This window comes from Scyliorhinus canicula, chromosome 14 (genome assembly GCF_902713615.1).
Source record: "Scyliorhinus canicula chromosome 14, sScyCan1.1, whole genome shotgun sequence".
Classification (NCBI taxonomy): domain Eukaryota; kingdom Metazoa; phylum Chordata; class Chondrichthyes; order Carcharhiniformes; family Scyliorhinidae; genus Scyliorhinus; species Scyliorhinus canicula.
The window spans coordinates 5755311-5778020 of NC_052159.1; the positions used below are offsets into that span (position 1 = coordinate 5755311).

The window sequence follows — 22710 nt, forward strand, 5'->3', positions numbered from 1 at the left end:
TTATAAGCAGGGGGATTGAGTTTCGGAACCACAGGGTCATGCTGCAGCTGTACATAACTCTGGTGCGGCCACACCTGGAGTACTGCGTGCAGTTCTGGTCACCACATTATAGGAAGGATGTGGAAGCTTTGGAAAGGGTTCAGAGGAGATTTACTAGGATGTTGCCTGGTATGGAGGGAAGGTCTTACGAGGAAAGGCTCAGGGAATTGAGGTTGTTTTCGTTAGAGAGGAGAAGGCTGAGAGGTGACTTAATAGAGACATATAAGATAGTCAGAGGGTTAGATAGGGTGGACAGTGAGAGTCTTTTTCCTCGGATGGTGATGACCAACACGAGGGGACATAGCTTTAAATTGAGGGGTGAGAGATATAGGACAGATGTCAGAGGCAGTTTCTTTACTCAGAGAGTAGTAGGGGTGTGGAACGCCCTGCCTGCAACAGTAGTAGACTCGCCAACTTTAAGGGCATTTAAGTGGTCACTGGATAGACATATGGATGAAAATGGAATAGTGTAGGTCAGATAGGCTTCAAATGGTTTCACAGGTCGGCGCAACATCGAGGGCCGAAGGGCCCGTACTGCGCTGTAGTGTTCTATGTTCTATGTTCTATGTTCTAGAACATAGAATTTACAGTGCAGAAGGAGGCCATTCGGCCCATCGAGTCTTCACCGGCTCCTGGTAAGAGAACCCTACCCAAGGTTAACACCTCCACCCTATCCCCATAACCCAGTAACCCCACCAAACACTAAGGGCAATTTTGGACACTAAGGGCAATTTATCATGGCCAATCAATGGCAACCTGCACATCTTTGGACCATGGGAGGAAACCGGAGCACCCGGAGGAAACCCACGCACACACGGGGAGGATGTACAGACTCCGCACAGACAGTGACCCAAGCCGAAATCGAACCTGGGACCCTGGAGCTGTGAAACGATTGTGCTATCCACAATGCTACCGTGCTGCCCCAAGTATCTGGCCTGGACTTGCGAAATCCTACCAACTGTCCTGGCTTGAGACAATTCACACCTCTTTAACCTGGGATTATCCCCTATCTCTCGATCTGTAAAGATTTGATTACCCGCAAATGCTCGCATTCTAAGCATTGTCTGGCATCTTTGACTTTGTCCATATAAATGTTTCTGGAACATACCTCTCCATTCACCTGAGGAAGGAGCTGTGCTCCGAAAGCTCGTGTTTGAAACAAACCTGTTGGACTTTAACCTGGTGTTGTCAGACTTCTTACTGTGCTCACCCCAGTCCAACGCTGGCATCTCCACATTAAGGGAAATTAAGAATGGGCAACAAATGCCAGCTCACAACCCAAAGAAGAAGGAGTTTTATGAACCATAATTGGAGTTTGGGAATCGCTGGTTTGATACTTCATCGGGCTGTGAACAGTCAACATTGATGGTGCAGAGCCTGGCGTCACATGTTGGCAGATTGGCGAAGGTGACCAGTTTGGTTCCCAGAAGGGACGTGAGTGAACCAGTGAGGTTTTCTTGAATGAGAGATTCATGGTTACTTCAAATGAGACCAGCGTTTTATTTGGCAGCAATTTGAAATTTGCTAATTACCACAGTGTTTTCAGACTTATGTTTTCTGCGTCGTTCGTCAGGTATCTTAACCACTACATTGTCACTTAAAGGCATTAATTATGAGTAAATAAAGTTCAACAGCTTAAACATTCCCCTGTCTCTTTTTTTACCAAATATTTGCTGCCTATCTCCAGCATTTTACCAGATTTCCAAACAATATAACTCAGCAGTTATATTATGTCTGCGTAGTTTTGTTTCTCCACCCGCTTTTCATCCAAGTTTGAAAATGAAACAAATGTATTGGCCCTGACATAACGAAGGGGTTACTGCGGGGCGGGGGGGGGGGGGGGGGGGGGGGGGGGAGCCTGGGGAACGCCAGAGTGGAGGGAGGGGAGAGTTCCAGGGTGCACTGTACCGGGGGGGGGGGGGGGCAGGAGACGGCGGAACGAAGGGGGGGGGGGAAAGAGAGCTGGGGAACGCTGGGGGGGGAGAGGACAGGAGACTGGGGGAAACGAACGGGGGAAGGGGGCCTGGGCAACGCCGGGGGGGGGGGGGGGCGCTGAGGGGGGGACTGCCCCAGGAACTCTGTGGGAGGGAGGGGGCAGGAGACTGGGAGAACAAAGGGGGAACACCGGGGGGGGGGGGGGGGGGGCAGGTGACCAGGGGCAAACGCAAAGCCCCTCAGCTCCAAATCTGCTAAATTCCTGCAGCCAGCTGCAAGAAAGGGCGACAGTCACACTCGACTGCCTACTCATTGTGTCCACGATCTCGCTCTCTCCTTTCGGAAAGAAAGAAAAAGACCAAAGGCTGTTTTCTTATCCTCTCTCGCTCTTCCCAACTCTCTCTCTCTCTCTCTCTCTCTCGAATCGCAAACAGACTCTCTCGGACTTCAAAGCGACATGAAGCAGGATGTGTCCCCTCAACCTAGTGTGTGGCCCATGACCACCACCACTGCCTCCCCCCCACCCACCCACCCACTCCGGCCAACACTCTCGTCTGCTCATCTTTTTCACAGGAGCCATCAAAGGCTGGTTTTCTGTCAAACCAAAGAGGTTCCACGCACACAGACACACATGGAGAGTCTGAAGAGATGGCAACTGAAGGACATCAAATAACTGCGAGGGGGAGCAGACATTCCCACCGCACAGCAACAGGGTGCACGTGCGTGCACTTTGTCAGTCGAAAGTGGACACTGCCTCTTTTGTGCCCTGGTCTGCTGCTGATCTTGTTCTGAACCATTGAAGCCTTTGGCTTATGAACTGGAGACAGCCGAGAGAGGATTTCCTTCTCTGGGAGAGTCACTGAGACTTGGAAACAACTTTTCACCGAGACTCACAGTTTGAAATTTAATTTCACAGTAGGAACGGTTATAGGACTCCAACTTCCCGTACCAGCCTCCCCGGACAGGCGCCGGAATGTGGCGACTAGGGGCTTTTCACAGTAACTTCATTGAAGCCTACTCGTGACAATAAGCGATTTTCACTACACCATCCCATCCCCTATCCTGATGCCCCATTCTATCCCCTCCAGCAACCACCCCACCTCCCCCTTCCAGGCTTACACTCCGATATAGTAGAGAGGGAGTCCTGCACTATCAGAGGTTCCATCTTTTCAATCACAAATCGTTATAGCGCAGAAGGTGGCCATTCAGCCCATCAGCCTGTCCTGTCTGTTAGCTTTGAGAAAGAGTCATCGGACTCGAGACGTTAGCTCTTTTCTCTCCCTACAGATGCTGCCAGACTTGCTGAGATTTTCCAGCATTTTCTCTTTCGATTCAGCCCATCATACCTGTACCAGCTCATCGAACGAGCATTGCGACTTCGCGCCATTCCCCTGTCTTTTCCCCGTGTTCCTGCACACTCCAGAAAGCCTCAATTGACATTTGATTTCTTTTGAAAATCATTTTAAATCTGTGCCCCTCTGGTTCTCGATCCTTTTACAAGCGGGAACAGTTTCTTCTCCCTGTCGACTCTGTGGAAACCTCTCATGATTTTTGAACACCTCTATCAAATCTGCTCTCAGCCTCCAAGTAGAACATTCCCGACCTCTCCAATCTATCCTCATAACCAAAGTTCCTCATCCCGGGAACCATTCTTGTAAACCTCTTCCGCACTCTCTCCAACGCGTTCGCATCATTCCTGTTGTGTGGCACCCAGAACTGTGCACAATATTCCAGCTGAGGTCTAACTAGTGTCTTGTATAAGTTCAGCATCACCTCCTCGCTCTTGTACCCTGTGCCCCTGATAAAGCTCAGAATACTTTATGCTTTATTAACTACTCTCTCCACCTGTCCTGCCACCTTCAATGACCTGCGCACATAAACATCCAGGCCCCTATGATCCTCCACCCCTTTTAAGAATTTTACCCCTTATTTAGCATCGTCTCTTCATGTCCTTCCTACCAAAATGCATCACATCACACTTCTCCGTACTGAACTTCATCCGCCACCTGTCTGCCCACTTCACCAACTTGTCTCTTGTCATTTGAAGTTCTTCACTGTCCTCCTCACAGTCTACAATATTTCCAAGTTTTGTGTCATCTGTAAACTTTGAAATTGTCCCCTGCACACCGAGATCTCGTTCATTAACACAGATCAGGAAAAGCAAGGGTCCCAATGGGTTACACCACTACAACCTTCCTCCAGGCCAAAAAATATCCATGAACTGGGGGCAGCACGGTAGCATGGTGGTTAGCATAAATGCTTCACAGCTCCAGGGTCCCAGGTTCGATTCCCGGCTGGGTCACTGTCTGTGCGGAGTCTGCACGTCCTCCCCGTGTGTGCGTGGGTTTCCTCCGGGTGCTCCGGTTTCCTCCCACAGTCCAAAGATGTGCGGGTTAGGTGGATTGGCCATGCTAAATTGCCCGTAGTGTCCTAAAAAAAGTAAGGTTAAGTGGGGAGTTGTTGGGTTACGGGTATAGGGTGGATACATGGGTTTGAGTAGGGTGATCATGGCTCGGCACAACATCGAGGGCCGAAGGGCCTGTTCTGTGCTGTACTGTTCTATGTTCTATGTAACCATTACTTCCTGCTTCCTATTATTCAGCCAATTCTGTACCCACCTTGTTACTGTCCCTTTTATTCCAGGAGGAGTGAGGGGGTTTTCTGAATGGGGGTCTACATTTGTTTTTAAGTCTGGAGAGGTGAAGGAGAGAGAGGTGGGTGGGTGGTGGGTGGTGGTGGTGGTGGTGGGGTGGGGTGGTTGGGGGGGGGGGGGGGGGGGGGGGGGGGGACACGTAGGGAGGAAATTCCAGAGATTGGGACCTACACAGCTGAAGGCACGGCTGCCAATGGCGTGGTGAATAAAATTACGGATGTGTGGAGGAGTGCAAAGATTACAGAAATAGGGAGGGACAAGGCCGAGGAGAGATTGAAAAACACGACTGAGAATTTAAAAGATCAAGCACTGCCGGCCTGGGAGCCGGCATCGGTCAGTGAGCAGGCGGAGTGACCGCTGAACAATATATTGTGCGAGTTGGGATACAAGATTTGGACAAGTTCGAGTTGATGGAAGATGGGAGCCGGTTGGAAGAGCATCTGATTGGTCAAGGGGCGGGGAAGTGGGTTCCCCCAGCAACAGAGCTGAGGTTGGGGTAATGTTCGAATGTTCGCATCAAATATAACACCAAGAGTGTGAAATACTGGTTCAGGTTCAGCTAATTGGCCCAGTGCTGGATCCCGGATAGGCAATCCGATAATCCGGAGACAGTGTCGGGGTCGAGAGAGGTGGTGATGAGGTAGAACAAGGTGGCGTCAGCGTATCGTTGGAACGCGATGGTGTTGCTGAGGAGCGCAGGTAGGTGAGAAATAGGAGGGGGCCACAGATAAATCCTTGGGGGACACCAGCGGCAAACGTGTGTGGGATGGGGGGGGGGGGGGGCAGGAAGAGAAACCATTTTCATTGAATCATTTGTAAAAAGCCATGGATGTAAACACTGAGATCAGTCATTAAAAGCAGAAGGTGTCAGCAGGTTAATGGTGACAGGGGACACTCCCGATGGAAGCGAGGTAGAAAAGCTTGGCCTTAGCGGCTGGAAACACCTACCTGTGGTTCTTGTTCATCGCTGCGACCATCAGTGGGGTCCAACCCAACTTGTGCCGCTGCGAGGTGGGTACGCCAGCGGCCAGCAACCTGCAGGCGGCGAGGAAAGGCAAGGTCAGTACGGCAGCTCGCATCCAACTCAATCACCCAGCCCTCTCCAAAGTCACCCTTTACTAATGGACCTGATACAGTACCAGCCTCCCGTACCAGCCTCCCTGAACAGGCGCCGGAATGTGGCGACTAGGGGCTTTTCACAGTAACTTCATTGAAGCCTACTCGTGACAATAAGTGATTTTCATTTCATTTTCATTTCACAGGGCTCAGAATGTGGAGAATGTGACCACAGGTCCCACCGTATAATACCTTCAGCCCTTGGCTCTTTGAAGGTAACATTCAATTGGTTCCACTGCCCCTTATTCTGTCATAGAATTATAGAATTTACAGTGCAGAAGGAGGCCATTCAGCCCATCGAGTCTGCACCGGCCCTTGGAAAGAGCATCCTACCCAAGCCCACACCCCCAGCCTATCCCCATAACCCAGTAACCCCACCCAACACTAAGGGCAATTTTGGACACTAAGGGCAATTTATCGTGGCCAATCCACCTAACCTGCACATCTTTGGACTGTGGGAGGAAACCGGAGCACCCGGAGGAAACCCACGCAGACACAGGGAGAAGGTGCAGACTCCGCACAGACAGTGACCCAAGCCGGAATCGAACCTGGGACCCTGGAGCTGTGAAGCGATTGTGCTAACCACTATGCTACCATGCTGCCCCTAAAAGTAACCGCTGTCCTTATAACCCTGCTCAACTTTCCCCTTTCAGTTACACATCCAATTTCGTTTTGAAAGTTGAGCAAACCTGCTAACACTACCAGCTGGATTCTCCGATTTCCAAACCTGCTAACAATACCAGCTGGATTCTCCGATTTCCAACGCCAAAATCGCATTTGGCGACTGGCCAGAGAATCCGTTTTGACGGCAAAATCGGGGGCGGTGCCGTTTTTCGGATGCTCCGCCCCTCAAAAACGGCATCATTGGCGTGTAAGCCGATGGGACGGCCGCAGGATGTCACCGGAGACCCTCGTCCCGATATCTCCGCCTTCGATGGGCCGACTTCCCGACAGCGTGGAACATGGGTGGTCTCAGTTTTCGTTGACCTCGCGTGGCAGCTGCGGACTGTGTCCAGCGCTGCCACAGTCCGGGGGGGTGGGGCGCAGCCGTTCCACTGGCCGGAGGGGGGGGGGGGGGCTTCGGCGGAGGCTGGGGGGGATTGGTGGGGGTGGTCCGGGGATGGCGAGGGTGGGGGTTACAGGGGGGCAGTATCTGGCAGGCCGGATCCGCACGCAGCCGCTGCCATGTTGTACAGCGCGGCCGCTGCAGGTCACCGCTGTGCGCCTGCGCAGCCACGGACCCGGCCATTCTGCGTCCCTATCTGCAGATAAAGCCAGGCGTGGAGCAGCTGCTAACCCTTCACCGGGCAGAGCATCGGTGTGGGGGGCGCCGCTGACATTTTGGCCGTGAGACTGTACACATGCTCCGGACATGGCCTCAGAATCGGAGAATCCAGCACCACCTTTCTTTCACAATGCATTCCAGATCATAACAACTCGCTGTGCAAAATTAATTCTAATTGCTCTCTGGTTGATTTAGCCATGATTCTAAATCTGTGCCCTCTGGTTAACTCCTCCACTAAAAGCAGTTTCTCTTTACTTACCCCCTCCGAATCACCACATATTATGAACACCAACTTGTACTGATTTTGCCCCTTCAGTATAATAAACACCCCAAGGTGCTTCACAACTAACTAAAATCAGACAAAATGCGACGTTGGGCCACATAATGATGGGCGGCACGGTAGCACAGTGGTTAGCACTGTTGCTTCACAGCGTCAGGGTCCCGGCCTTGGGTCACTGTCTGTACAGAGTCTGCACGTTCGCCCCGTGTCTGCGTGGGTTTCCTCCGGGTGCTCCGGTTTCCTCCCACAAGTCCCGAAAGACACGCTGTTACTCGAACAGGCGCTGGAATGTGGCGACTGGGGGATTTTCACAGTAACTTCATTGCAGTGTCAATGTAAGCCTACTTGTGACAATAATAAAGATTATTATAAGGAGGCATTAGCACAGATACCCAAAGCCTGGTCGATGAGATATGTTCCCGTACCAGCCTCCCCGAACAGGCGCCGGAATGTGGCGACTAGAGGCTTTTCACAGTAACTTCATTGAAGCCTACTCGTGACAATAAGCAATTTTCATTTCATTCATTTCATTCAAGAGAGAGAGCGGCAGACAGGTTTAGGGAAGAAATTCCAGAGCGTATGCCTCATGTAGCTAAAGGCACGGCGTGGTGCAAATTGGTGGATGCACAAGAGGTCGGTACTGGGGGAGCGCAGGCCAGACGGAGGGAGCAGCGCACATTAAATTATATGAGTGTTGGAGTGAATTAAATAGTAGCTGGGGGTGTCGTACCCCAGTCACTCAGCAGCTATGTGGGTCCAGCTGAGGTGGCCAGTTACCTGTGATGGATATAAACTGTCCCAAACGAAAAACAGATGGAGCCCATCTGGCCAGTGTTGCAGATTCTATGGTGTTAAGTGATACTGTTACAGGCAGGCACCAACTTGCGTCAAAAATCCCCAGGATGATTTAAAACTCCATACATCTGGTGCATCCAATTGTAACAACTTGAAAACTACAAACACACACATCAATTGAGCAGAATGAAACTGGGGCATAAAGGGTTAACCCCTTACTCCCTGATATCAATCTGGCGAATCTTCACTGCACCCCATCACAGAGCAGAACCTCCTGCCGGAGGTGAGCTGCCCAGATCTGAACACAGTCACTCCAGATGTTGTCTAACCAGAGCTCTGTACTGCTGGAATATAAACTTCCACCCCTCGAGATAACGGGCAATATTCCACCAGCCATGATTACTGAACTCCTCTCTCCCCACCCCCTTCCCTGTCACACTCACTATCCAAGACCGGCTGGGATTCGGAGAATCCTGGGGGATTCTTTAACCCCTGTGAGTGCAGCAGGGAGAGGGGTCATTCTGCGAGGGGGGGCAGGTTCCGGCCATAGTGACCTGTGCCCAATTGGCAAATGGATAGGTGATAGGTCAGACTGGGGAGCGACATGCAGAGACAAGAGGACGGGACCAATGGAGGCTCAGCTACAACACCGACACACGGTCGATGGTCCTGTGGACACTGGGTGGTTCGCGCTGTGTGTGAAGAGCAGTCAGAGTCTCGGTGTCAGGAAAATAGTGTTTCAGAATGCTAAATGGTGGGACGGTTCCGGCCATCCCGCCTGCTGTCGTCAGCTGACCCACTCCACAGACCTCAGCGCACAATCCAAACAGACATTCCCACTGCCACACTGATCGGGGCGCTGTACTGATCGGGGTGCTGCACTGATCGGGGCGCTGCACTGATCGGGGCGCTGCACTGATCGGGGCGCTGCACTGATCGGGGAGCTGCACTGATCGGGGAGCTGCACTGATCGGGGCGCTGCACTGATCGGGGCGCTGCACTGATCGGGGCGCTGCACTGAGAGAGAGCTGCACTGATCAGGGCGCTGCACTGAGAGAGAGCTGCACTGATCGGGGAGCTGCACTGAGTGAGTGCTGCACTGATCGGGGAGCTGCACTGAGTGAGTGCTGCACTGATCGGGGAGCTGCACTGAGTGAGTGCTGCACTGATCGGGGCGCTGCACTGATCGGGGAGCTGCACTGATCGGGGCGCTGCACTGATCGGGGCGCTGCACTGATCGGGGTGCTGCACTGATCGGGGGGAGCTGCACTGATCGGGGGGCTGTACTGATCGGGGTGCTGCACTGATCGGGGCGCTGCACTGATCGGGGAGCTGCACTGAGAGAGTGCTGCACTGATCGGGGCGCTGCACTGATCGGGGCGCTGCACTGATCGGGGCGCTGCACTGAGAAAGAGCTGCACTGATCAGGGCGCTGCACTGATCGGGGCGCTGCACTGAGAGAGAGCTGCACTGATCAGGGCGCTGCACTGAGAGAGAGCTGCACTGAGAGAGTGCTGCACTGATCAGGGTGCTGCACTGATCGGGGCGCTGCACTGAGAGAGAGCTGCACTGATCGGGGCGCTGCACTGATCGGGGCGCTGCACTGAGAGAGAGCTGCACTGAGAGAGAGCTGCACTGATCGGGGCGCTGCACTGATCGGGGCGCTGCACTGAGAGAGGGCTGCACTGAGAGAGAGCTGCACTGATCAGGGCGCTGCACTGAGAGAGAGCTGCACTGAGAGAGTGCTGCACTGAGAGAGAGCTGCACTGATCGGGGCGCTGCACTGATCAGGGCGCTGCACTGAGAGAGAGCTGCACTGATCGGGGCGCTGCACTGATCGGGGCGCTGCACTGATCGGGGCGCTGCACTGAGAGAGAGCTGCACTGATCGGGGCGCTGCACTGAGTGAGTGCTGCACTGAGAGAGTGCTGCACTGATCGGGGCGCTGCACTGAGAGAGAGCTGCACTGAGAGAGTGCTGCACTGAGAGAGAGCTGCACTGATCGGGGCGCTGCACTGAGAGAGAGCTGCACTGATCGGGGCGCTGCACTGATCGGGGCGCTGCACTGAGTGAGTGCTGCACTGAGAGAGTGCTGCACTGATCGGGGCGCTGCACTGAGAGAGAGCTGCACTGAGAGAGAGCTGCACTGAGAGAGTGCTGCACTGAGAGAGTGCTGCACTGATCGGGGCGCTGCACTGATCGGGGCACTGCACTGAGAGAGAGCTGCACTGAGAGAGAGCTGCACTGTTCGGGGCGCTGCACTGAGAGAGTGCTGCACTGAGAGAGAGCTGCACTGAGAGAGAGCTGCACTGAGAGAGTGCTGCACTGATCGGGGCGCTGCACTGAGAGAGAGCTGCACTGAGAGAGAGCTGCACTGATCGGGGCGCTGCACTGATCGGGGCGCTGCACTGATCGGGGCGCTGCACTGATCGGGGTGCTGCACTGATCGGGGCGCTGCACTGATCGGGGAGCTGCACTGATCGGGGTGCTGCACTGATCGGGGCGCTGCACTGATCGGGATGCTGCACTGATCGGGGCGCTGCACTGATCGGGGTGCTGCACTGATCGGGGCGCTGCACTGATCGGGGCGCTGCACTGATCGGGGTGCTGCACTGATCGGGGTGCTGCACTGATCGGGGAGCTGCACTGATCGGGGCGCTGCACTGATCGGGGCGCTGCACTGATCGGGGCGCTGCACTGAGAGAGAGCTGCACTGATCGGGGCGCTGCACTGATCGGGGCGCTGCACTGAGAGAGAGCTGCACTGATCGGGGCGCTGCACTGATCGGGGCGCTGCACTGATCGGGGCGCTGCACTGATCAGGGCGCTGCACTGAGAGAGAGCTGCACTGATCGGGGCGCTGCACTGAGTGAGTGCTGCACTGAGAGAGTGCTGCACTGATCGGGGCGCTGCACTGAGAGAGAGCTGCACTGAGAGAGTGCTGCACTGAGAGAGAGCTGCACTGATCGGGGCGCTGCACTGAGAGAGAGCTGCACTGATCGGGGCGCTGCACTGATCGGGGCGCTGCACTGAGTGAGTGCTGCACTGAGAGAGTGCTGCACTGATCGGGGCGCTGCACTGAGAGAGAGCTGCACTGAGAGAGAGCTGCACTGAGAGAGTGCTGCACTGAGAGAGAGCTGCACTGATCGGGGCGCTGCACTGATCGGGGCACTGCACTGAGAGAGAGCTGCACTGAGAGAGAGCTGCACTGTTCGGGGCGCTGCACTGAGAGAGTGCTGCACTGAGAGAGAGCTGCACTGAGAGAGAGCTGCACTGAGAGAGTGCTGCACTGATCGGGGCGCTGCACTGAGAGAGAGCTGCACTGAGAGAGAGCTGCACTGATCGGGGCGCTGCACTGATCGGGGCGCTGCACTGATCGGGGCACTGCACTGAGAGAGAGCTGCACTGAGAGAGAGCTGCACTGTTCGGGGCGCTGCACTGAGAGAGTGCTGCACTGAGAGAGAGCTGCACTGAGAGAGAGCTGCACTGAGAGAGTGCTGCACTGATCGGGGCGCTGCACTGAGAGAGAGCTGCACTGAGAGAGAGCTGCACTGATCGGGGCGCTGCACTGATCGGGGCGCTGCACTGATCGGGGCGCTGCACTGATTGGGGTGCTGCACTGATCGGGGCGCTGCACTGATCGGGGAGCTGCACTGATTGGGGTGCTGCACTGATCGGGGCGCTGCACTGATCGGGATGCTGCACTGATCGGGGCGCTGCACTGATCGGGGCGCTGCACTGATCGGGGCGCTGCACTGATCGGGGCGCTGCACTGATCGGGGCGCTGCACTGATCGGGGCGCTGCACTGATCGGGGAGCTGCACTGATCGGGGCGCTGCACTGATCGGGGCGCTGCACTGAGAGAGAGCTGCACTGATCGGGGCGCTGCACTGATCGGGGCGCTGCACTGAGAGAGAGCTGCACTGATCGGGGCGCTGCACTGATCGGGGCGCTGCACTGATCGGGGCGCTGCACTGATCAGGGCGCTGCACTGAGAGAGAGCTGCACTGATCGGGGCGCTGCACTGAGTGAGTGCTGCACTGAGAGAGTGCTGCACTGATCGGGGCGCTGCACTGAGAGAGAGCTGCACTGAGAGAGTGCTGCACTGAGAGAGAGCTGCACTGATCGGGGCGCTGCACTGAGAGAGAGCTGCACTGATCGGGGCGCTGCACTGATCGGGGCGCTGCACTGAGTGAGTGCTGCACTGAGAGAGTGCTGCACTGATCGGGGCGCTGCACTGAGAGAGAGCTGCACTGAGAGAGAGCTGCACTGAGAGGGTGCTGCACTGAGAGAGAGCTGCACTGATCGGGGCGCTGCACTGATCGGGGCACTGCACTGAGAGAGAGCTGCACTGAGAGAGAGCTGCACTGTTCGGGGCGCTGCACTGAGAGAGAGCTGCACTGAGAGAGAGCTGCACTGAGAGAGTGCTGCACTGATCGGGGCGCTGCACTGAGAGAGAGCTGCACTGAGAGAGAGCTGCACTGATCGGGGCGCTGCACTGATCGGGGCGCTGCACTGAGCGGGGCGCTGCACTGATCGGGGCGCTGCACTGATCGGGGCGCTGCACTGATCGGGGCGCTGCACTGATCGGGGCGCTGCACTGATCGGGGAGCTGCACTGATCGGGGTGCTGCACTGATCGGGGCGCTGCACTGATCGGGATGCTGCACTGATCGGGGCGCTGCACTGATCGGGGCGCTGCACTGATCGGGGCGCTGCACTGATCGGGGCGCTGCACTGATCGGGGTGCTGCACTGATCGGGGCGCTGCACTGATCGGGGCGCTGCACTGATCGGGGCGCTGCACTGAGAGAGTGCTGCACTGATCGGGGCGCTGCACTGAGAGAGAGCTGCACTGAGAGAGAGCTGCACTGATCGGGGCGCTGCACTGAGAGAGAGCTGCACTGATCGGGGCGCTGCACTGATCGGGGCGCTGCACTGAGAGAGAGCTGCACTGAGAGAGAGCTGCACTGATCGGGGCGCTGCACTGAGAGAGAGCTGCACTGATCGGGGCGCTGCACTGATCGGGGCGCTGCACTGATCGGGGTACTGCACTGAGAGAGAGCTGCACTGATCGGGGCGCTGCACTGAACGGGGTGCTGCACTGATCGGGGCGCTGCACTGAGAGAGAGCTGCACTGAGAGAGAGCTGCACTGAGAGAGAGCTGCACTGATCGGGGCGCTGCACTGAGAGAGAGCTGCACTGATCGGGGCGCTGCACTGATCGGGGCGCTGCACTGATCGGGGCGCTGCACTGAGTGAGTGCTGCACTGAGAGAGTGCTGCACTGATCAGGGCGCTGCACTGAGTGAGTGCTGCACTGAGAGAGTGCTGCACTGATCGGGGCGCTGCACTGAGTGAGTGCTGCACTGAGAGAGTGCTGCACTGAGAGAGAGCTGCACTGATCGGGGCGCTGCACTGATCGGGGCGCTGTACTGAGAGAGAGCTGCACTGAGAGAGTGCTGCACTGAGAGAGAGCTGCACTGAGAGAGAGCTGCACTGAGAGAGAGCTGCACTGAGAGAGTGCTGCACTGAGAGAGAGCTGCACTGAGAGAGAGCTGCACTGAGAGAGAGCTGCACTGATCGGGATGCTGCACTGATCGGGATGCTGCACTGATCAGGATGCTGCACTGATCGGGGCGCTGCACTGATCGGGGCGCTGCACTGATCGGGGCGCTGCACTGAGAGAGTGCTGCACTGATCGGGGTGCTGCACTGATCGGGGCGCTGCACTGAGAGAGAGCTGCACTGATCGGGGCGCTGCACTGAGAGAGAGCTGCACTGAGAGAGAGCTGCACTGAGAGAGTGCTGCACTGATCGGGGCGCTGCACTGATCGGGACGCTGCACTGAGAGAGAGCTGCACTGATCGGGGCGCTGCACTGAGAGAGAGCTGCACTGATCGGGGTGCTGCACTGATCGGGGCGCTGCACTGAGAGAGAGCTGCACTGAGAGAGAGCTGCACTGATCGGGGCGCTGCACTGATCGGGACGCTGCACTGATCGGGACGCTGCACTGATCGGGGCGCTGCACTGAGAGAGAGCTGCACTGAGAGAGAGCTGCACTGATCGGGGCGCTGCACTGATCGGGGCGCTGCACTGAGAGAGAGCTGCACTGAGAGAGAGCTGCACTGATCGGGGCGCTGCACTGATCGGGGCGCTGCACTGATCGGGGCGCTGCACTGATCGGGGCGCTGCACTGATCGGGGCGCTGCACTGATCGGGGTGCTGCACTGATCGGGGGTGCTGCACTGATCGGGGTGCTGCACTGATCGGGGAGCTGCACTGATCGGGGCGCTGCACTGATCGGGGTGCTGCACTGATCGGGGAGCTGCACTGATCGGGGCGCTGCACTGATCGGGGCGCTGCACTGAGAGAGAGCTGCACTGATCGGGGTGCTGCACTGATCGGGGAGCTGCACTGATCGGGGCGCTGCACTGATCGGGGCGCTGCACTGAGAGAGAGCTGCACTGATCGGGGCGCTGCACTGATCGGGGCGCTGCACTGAGAGAGAGCTGCACTGATCGGGGCGCTGCACTGATCGGGGCGCTGCACTGATCGGGGCGCTGCACTGATCAGGGCGCTGCACTGAGAGAGAGCTGCACTGATCGGGGCGCTGCACTGAGTGAGTGCTGCACTGAGAGAGTGCTGCACTGATCGGGGCGCTGCACTGAGAGAGAGCTGCACTGAGAGAGTGCTGCACTGAGAGAGTGCTGCACTGAGAGAGTGCTGCACTGAGAGAGAGCTGCACTGATCGGGGCGCTGCACTGAGAGAGAGCTGCACTGATCGGGGCGCTGCACTGATCGGGGCGCTGCACTGAGTGAGTGCTGCACTGAGAGAGTGCTGCACTGATCGGGGCGCTGCACTGAGAGAGAGCTGCACTGAGAGAGAGCTGCACTGAGAGAGTGCTGCACTGAGAGAGAGCTGCACTGATCGGGGCGCTGCACTGATCGGGGCACTGCACTGAGAGAGAGCTGCACTGAGAGAGAGCTGCACTGTTCGGGGCGCTGCACTGAGAGAGTGCTGCACTGAGAGAGAGCTGCACTGAGAGAGTGCTGCACTGATCGGGGCGCTGCACTGAGAGAGAGCTGCACTGAGAGAGAGCTGCACTGAGAGAGAGCTGCACTGATCGGGGCGCTGCACTGATCGGGGCGCTGCACTGATCGGGGCGCTGCACTGATCGGGGTGCTGCACTGATCGGGGCGCTGCACTGATCGGGGAGCTGCACTGATCGGGGCGCTGCACTGATCGGGATGCTGCACTGATCGGGGCGCTGCACTGATCGGGGCGCTGCACTGATCGGGGCGCTGCACTGATCGGGGCGCTGCACTGATCGGGGTGCTGCACTGATCGGGGCGCTGCACTGATCGGGGCGCTGCACTGATCGGGGCGCTGCACTGAGAGAGTGCTGCACTGATCGGGGCGCTGCACTGAGAGAGAGCTGCACTGAGAGAGAGCTGCACTGATCGGGGCGCTGCACTGAGAGAGAGCTGCACTGATCGGGGCGCTGCACTGATCGGGGCGCTGCACTGAGAGAGAGCTGCACTGATCGGGGCGCTGCACTGAGAGAGAGCTGCACTGATCGGGGCGCTGCACTGATCGGGGGCGCTGCACTGATCGGGGTGCTGCACTGAGAGAGAGCTGCACTGATCGGGGCGCTGCACTGAACGGGGTGCTGCACTGATCGGGGCGCTGCACTGAGAGAGAGCTGCACTGAGAGAGAGCTGCACTGAGAGAGAGCTGCACTGATCGGGGCGCTGCACTGAGAGAGAGCTGCACTGATCGGGGCGCTGCACTGATCGGGGCGCTGCACTGAGAGAGAGCTGCACTGATCGGGGCGCTGCACTGATCGGGGCGCTGCACTGATCGGGGCGCTGCACTGAGTGAGTGCTGCACTGAGAGAGTGCTGCACTGATCAGGGCGCTGCACTGAGTGAGTGCTGCACTGAGAGAGTGCTGCACTGATCGGGGCGCTGCACTGAGTGAGTGCTGCACTGAGAGAGTGCTGCACTGAGAGAGAGCTGCACTGATCGGGGCGCTGCACTGATCGGGGCGCTGTACTGAGAGAGAGCTGCACTGAGAGAGTGCTGCACTGAGAGAGAGCTGCACTGAGAGAGAGCTGCACTGAGAGAGTGCTGCACTGAGAGAGAGCTGCACTGAGAGAGAGCTGCACTGAGAGAGAGCTGCACTGATCGGGATGCTGCACTGATCGGGATGCTGCACTGATCGGGATGCTGCACTGATCGGGGCGCTGCACTGATCGGGGCGCTGCACTGAGAGAGTGCTGCACTGATCGGGGTGCTGCACTGATCGGGGCGCTGCACTGATCGGGGCGCTGCACTGAGAGAGAGCTGCACTGATCGGGGCGCTGCACTGAGAGAGAGCTGCACTGAGAGAGAGCTGCACTGAGAGAGTGCTGCACTGATCGGGGCGCTGCACTGATCGGGACGCTGCACTGAGAGAGAGCTGCACTGATCGGGGCGCTGCACTGAGAGAGAGCTGCACTGATCGGGGTGCTGCACTGATCGGGGCGCTGCACTGAGAGAGAGCTGCACTGAGAGAGAGCTGCACTGATCGGGGCGCTGCACTGATCGGGACGCTGCACTGATCGGGACGCTGCACTGATCGGGGCGCTGCACTGAGAGAGAGCTGCACTGAGAGAGAGCTGCACTGATCGGGGCGCTGCACTGATCGGGACGCTGCACTGATCGGCGCGCTGCACTGAGAGAGAGCTGCACTGAGAGAGAGCTGCACTGATCGGGGCGCTGCACTGATCAGGGCGCTGCACTGAGAGAGAGCTGCACTGAGAGAGTGCTGCACTGAGAGAGTGCTGCACTGAGAGAGTGCTGCACTGAGAGAGAGCTGCACTGATCGGGGCGCTGCACTGATCGGGGCGCTGCACTGAGAGAGTGCTGCACTGATCGGGGCGCTGCACTGATTGGGGCGCTGCACTGATCGGGGCGCTGCACTGATCGGGGCGCTGCACTGATCGGGGCGCTGCACTGATCGGGGAGCTGCACTGATCGGGGCGCTGCACTGATCGGGGTGCTGCACTGATCGGGGCGCTGCACTGATCGGGGCGCTGCACTGAGAGAGTGCTGCACTGAGAGAGTGCTGCACTGATCGGGGCGCTGCACTGATCGGGGCGCTGCACTGATCGGGGCGCTGCACTGATCGGGGCGCTGCACTGATCGGGGCGCTGCACTGAGAGAGTGCTGCACTGATCGGGGTGCTGCACTGATCGGGGCGCTGCACTGATCGGGTTGCTGCACTGATCGGGGCGCTGCACTGATCGGGGCGCTGCACTGATCGGGGCGCTGCACTGAGAGAGAGCTGCACTGATCGGGGCGCTGCACTGATCGGGTTGCTGCACTGATCGGGGTGCTGCACTGATCGGGGTGCTGCACTGATCGGGTTGCTGCACTGATCGGGGCGCTGCACTGATCGGGGCGCTGCACTGATCGGGGCGCTGCACTGATCGGGGCGCTGCACTGATCGGGTTGCTGCCCTCCAGAGACTCTCTTTGGGGAATGACGCTCTGCTCTCTGGAAGGACAGCAGAATTCTCCCCGGCGCCCTGGACAATGCTCATCTCTCAGCCAATACCACCAGACATCACTGTTTCTGGGGGCTCAGTGTGGGTGATTGGCTGCTGCGTTTCTACACATCAGTGGGCACATTTCTGAAGTATTTAGTTTGTTTTATAATTCTTCCAAAGGATGTGGCGTCACTGACCTGCATGTTTTTCCCATCCCTAATTGCCCTTGAACTGAGTGACTCGCTCGGCCATTTCAGAGGCAGATAGGAGTCACCGACATTGCTGTGGGTCGCGAGTCACATGTAGGCCAGACCAGGTAAGGGCGGCAGATTTCCTTCCCTAAAGGTCATTAGTGAACCAGATGGGTTTTTATAATAATCGATGGTAGTTTCATGGTCACCATGACTGAGACGAATTTTATATTCCAGATTTATTGACTGAATTTAAATTTCACCGGCGACCGAGGTGGGATTTGCCCCCAGGGGCATTAACCTGGGCTTTATGGGATACCAGCCCAGTGACATCACCGCTGTCACCCGCTCAAGTGAAGCACCTTGGGACAACATCCTGAGGTTGAGAAAGGCACTACAGAAATGCAAGTTCTTGGGACTTTCAGAGTCTTCAGAAAGCGCTTATTTACATGAAGCCTTTTGGAATCTGAAATGCCCTTCCCCAAATATAACTGAAGCTAGGAGGTGGGGATGGGTGTGGCAGGGTTGGGGGGGGGGGGGGGGGGGGGGGGGAGGCTACTGAAAGTTTCAGTGATGAGATTCCTGGATTTTTGTTGGTCTAGGATATATGGGCAGCACGGTAGCTCAGTGGTTAGCACTGTTGCTTCACAAGCGCCAGGGTCCCAGGTTCGATTCCCCTCTGGGTCACTGTCTGTGCGGAGTCTGCACGATCTCCCCGTGTCTGCGTGGGTTTCCTCCGGGTGCTCCGCTTTCCTCCCCAACATCCCGAATGATGTGTAGGTTAGGTGGATTGGGCATTCTGAATTCTCCCTCTGTGCACGCGGTCAGGTGCCGGAATGTGGCGAGTAGGGGCTTTTCACAGTAACTTCATTACAGTGTCAATGTAAGCCTATTTGCGACACTAATAAAGATTATTATTTGACGATTACACTTGGCAGAAACAGATCAGTCATTAGCCAATTGAATGGGGGACCAGGCTTGAGGAGTGGCTCCGAGTCTGTACATTTTAAATGTGGAAAAGCATGGATCATACTGCTCTCATTTTTAATTTTCACTTTTAAACTAGACAATCCTGCTTCGAAATTCCAGCCGACCTCCTGACAGATGTTTCCTACAACATTTACACTCAACCTGGCCCAACGTTCTGGGTGAGTGAGCCTGAGACATCGGTCTGAAGCCAGGAGATGCCAGAGGCTCTGTTTGAGTTTGAGCTCAGCTCTCTCCAACCCCCCCCCCCCACTCCCGCCCACCGCCTCCCTGTGTCCTGGGTTCTGAGCGTGCTCAGTTTGTCCTCCGCAACAGGTGGATAGTAACTTGAACTTTTTTTTTGTTTTAATTCTCTCCGCATCCACACAGCCTCCGACAATGGAAGACTGTTGCCATCTGACTCCTGTGTTCGCTGTTTGGCAACGAGCTTCAATCTGTTACTGTTTAATAGGCCGCCTGCTCCCGACAGCCCTTCACAAAGCCCGTGTCTGTGTGAGCTCTGTTTAACTTACAGATTTTCACAGCATTAAGCTGACATTACTGGGGCTCCGGGTCAGGCACGGTGAGCTCGTCACCACTTCACAGTTCTCCCCGCGCAACATCCCCAATTCCAGATACGGAGACCAACACATTCAGAGCCTGCCAAGCTCAGACACGCAGGTTAACACTGGGCTACACACAGCATAAAATGGGTCACTTTCTTGGTGCTAATAAGAATCTACATTGTCCAGTAAGGCACCGAATCAGACAACAATTTACATCAAATATACACCAAAAAAAAATAGGCCAACAGTCCAACGGTTCACGTTGCCGCTTATGCTCCACTTGATCCTTCTCCACCTGAATCGGTCATCGGAACCCTCTATTCCCTTCTTCCGATCCTTGAAACCCCTCTAAACTATTTTCAATAAACTCTTCCCCGGAGCAGCCTCGCTGCTTCCCAGCTTTTGCGCAAGTGAAGGAGACACATCCAGAGTGGGAATTTGGAACTTGGTAATTTGGTGCAGTGAGGTAATTTGGTGCAGAGTGGGAGAAGGTGCTTTTTCCCCGACTGTTTTGTTCTCTCTCTTTCCTCTGGCCTGTAACTTTTAATCTGCAGGGAGAGAAACAGAGAGCATCTGAGACCCTGGGAAGGTAAGTGATTTTAATTTATTTTTTTTCCTTTTCAAATTGTGTGGGGGGGGACTGAAGTGACATCACAGTAAAGCTGTGACCTGATTGCCTGGTTGGGAATCTACACTAAATTTTAAAATTAAGCATTGTTAAACTAATTAAACATAATAACTTAATTATAATTTAGAGGGGTATCTAAGCCAGAGATTGGAGAGTACTGTATTTAGCTTTCACATTTATGTAGAAATCTAGTGCTAGGAAACATAGTTAACAGTAACTTTTTTGACATTTAAAAAAAAATTTAATTTACTAATTAATTGACGCAATGTCAATTAGAGGGGTGCAGTGCTCGGACTGAGAGATGCGGCAGGTCCGGGAGGCTTCCAGCGTCCCAGATGGCTTCATCTGCAGAAAGTGCACCCAACTGCGGCTCCTCACAGTCCGCATGGTTCGGTTGGAGCAGTAGTTGGATGCACTTCGGAGCATGCAGGTGATGGAAAGTGTCATAGATAGCAGTTATATAAATATGGTCACACCCAAGGTCCAGGCAGAGAAATGGGTGACCACCGGAAGGGGCAGGCAGTCAGTGCAGGAATCCCCTGTGGTTGTCCCCCTCTCGAACAGGTATACCCCTTTGGATACTGTCAGGGGGAATAGCCTATCAGGGAAAACAGCAGCAGCCAGAGCAGTGGCACCACGGCTGGCTCTGATGCTCAGCAGGGAGGGTCCAAGCGCAGAAGAGCAATAGTCATAGGGGACACTATAGTCAGGGTCACAGATAGGCACTTCTGTGAATGTGAAAGAGACTCCAGGATGGTATGTTGCCTCCCTGGTGCCAGGGTCCAGGATGTCTCTGAACGGGTAGCGGGCATCCTGAAGGGGGAGGGCAAACAGGCAGAGGTCGTTGTACATATTGGTACTAACGACATAGGCAGGAAGGGGCATGAGGTCCTGCAGCTGGAGTTCAGGGAGCTAGGCAGAAAGTTAAAAGACTGGACCTCTAGGGTTGTAATCTCGGGATTGCTCCCTGTGCCACCTGCCGATGAGGCGAGAAATAGAAAGATAGAGCAGCTAAACACGTGGCTAAACAGCTGGTGTAGGAGGGATGGTTTCCGTTATCTGGACCACTGGGAGCTCTTCCGGGGCAGGTGTGACCTGTATAAGAAGGACGGGTTGCACCTAAACTGGAGAGGCATAAATATCCTGGCCGCGAGGTTTGCTAGTGTCACACGGGAGGGTTTAAACTAGTATAGCAGGGGGTGGGCACCGGAGCAATAGGTCAGAAGGTGAAAGCATTGAGGGAGAACTAGGGAATAGGGCCAGTATGGCTCTGAGGCAGAGCAGACAGGGAGATGTTGCTGAAAACAGCGGGACTGGTGGCCTGAAGTGCATATATTTTAATGCAAGAAGTATTACGGGTAAGGCAGATGAACTTAGAGCTTGGATTAGTACTTGGAACTATGATGTTGTTGCCATTACAGAGACCTGGTTGAGGGAAGGACAGGATTGGCAGCTAAACATTCCAGGATTTAGATGTTTCAGGCAGGATAGAGGGGGATGTAAAAGGGGGTGGCGGAGTTGCGCTACTGGTTAGGGAGAATATCACAGATGTACTACGGGACGATACCTCAGAGGGCAGCGAGGCTATATGGGTAGAGATCAGGAATAAGAAGGGTGCATGTTGGGGGTTTACTACAGGCCTCCCAACAGCCAGTGGGATAGAGGAGCAGGTGGGTAGACAGATTTTGGAAACGAGTAAAAACAACAGGGTTGTTGTGATTGGAGACTTCAACTTCCCAATATTGACTGGGACTCACTTAGTGCCTGGGGCTTGGACAGGGCAGAGTTTGTAAGGAGCATCAAGGAGGGCTTCTTAAAACAATATGTAGACAGTCCAACTAGGGAAGGGGCTGTACTGGACCTGGTATTGGGGAATGAGCCCGGCCAGGTGGGAGAAGTTTCAGTAGGGGGAGCATTTCGGGAACAGTGACCACAATTCAGTAAGTTTTAAAGTGCTGGTGGACAAGGATAAGAGTGGCCCTAGGGTGTATGTGCTAAATTGAGGGAAGGCTAATTATAATAATATTAGGCAGGAACTGGAGAACCTAGATTGGGGGTGGATGTTTGAGGGTAAATCAACATCTGACATGTGGGAGGCTTTCAAATGTCATTTGAAAGGAATTCAGGACTGGCATGTTCCTGTGTGGAAGAAGGATAAATACGGCAAATGTCAGGAACCTTGGCTAACGAGAGATATTGTAGGCCTCGTCAAAAAAAGGAGGCATTTGTCAGGGCTAGAAGGCTGGGAACAGACAACGCCTGTGTGGAATATATGGAGTATAAGGAAAGTAGGAAGGAACTTAAGCAAGGAGTCAGGAGGGCTAGAAGGGGTCACGAAAGTAATTGGCAAATAGGGTTAAGGAAAATCCCAAGGCGTTTTACACATACATAAAAAGCAAGAGGGTAGCCAGGGAAAGGGTTGGCCCAATGAAGGATAGGCAAGGGAATCTATGTGTGGAGCCAGAGGAAATGGACGAATTACTAAATACAGTATGCACCAAAGAGAAGGAATTGGTGGATGTTGAGTCTGGAGAAGGGTGTGTAGAGCCTGGGTCACATTGAGATCCAAAAAGACGAGGTGTTAGGCGTCTTGAAAATATTAAGGTAGATAAGTCCCCAGGGCCTGATGGATCTACCCCAGAATACTGAAGGAGGCAAGAGAGGAAATTGCTGAGGCGTTGATAGAAATCTTTGGATCCTCACTGTCTTCAGGTGATGTCCCGGAGGAC

The 22710-nt window shown here is 55.5% G+C and overlaps 1 protein-coding gene across 1 annotated transcript in view; it reads right to left on the reverse strand.

The window, feature by feature from the left end:
• clpb (caseinolytic mitochondrial matrix peptidase chaperone subunit B) overlaps window positions 1-22710 on the reverse strand; it is a 185513-nt gene that overhangs the window by 132164 nt on the left and 30639 nt on the right. Inside the window, exon 3 of the mRNA XM_038818471.1 lies at window positions 5576-5662. Coding sequence (XP_038674399.1) covers window positions 5576-5662 — 87 coding nt within the window. The remainder of the gene's footprint in view (window positions 1-5575; window positions 5663-22710) is intronic.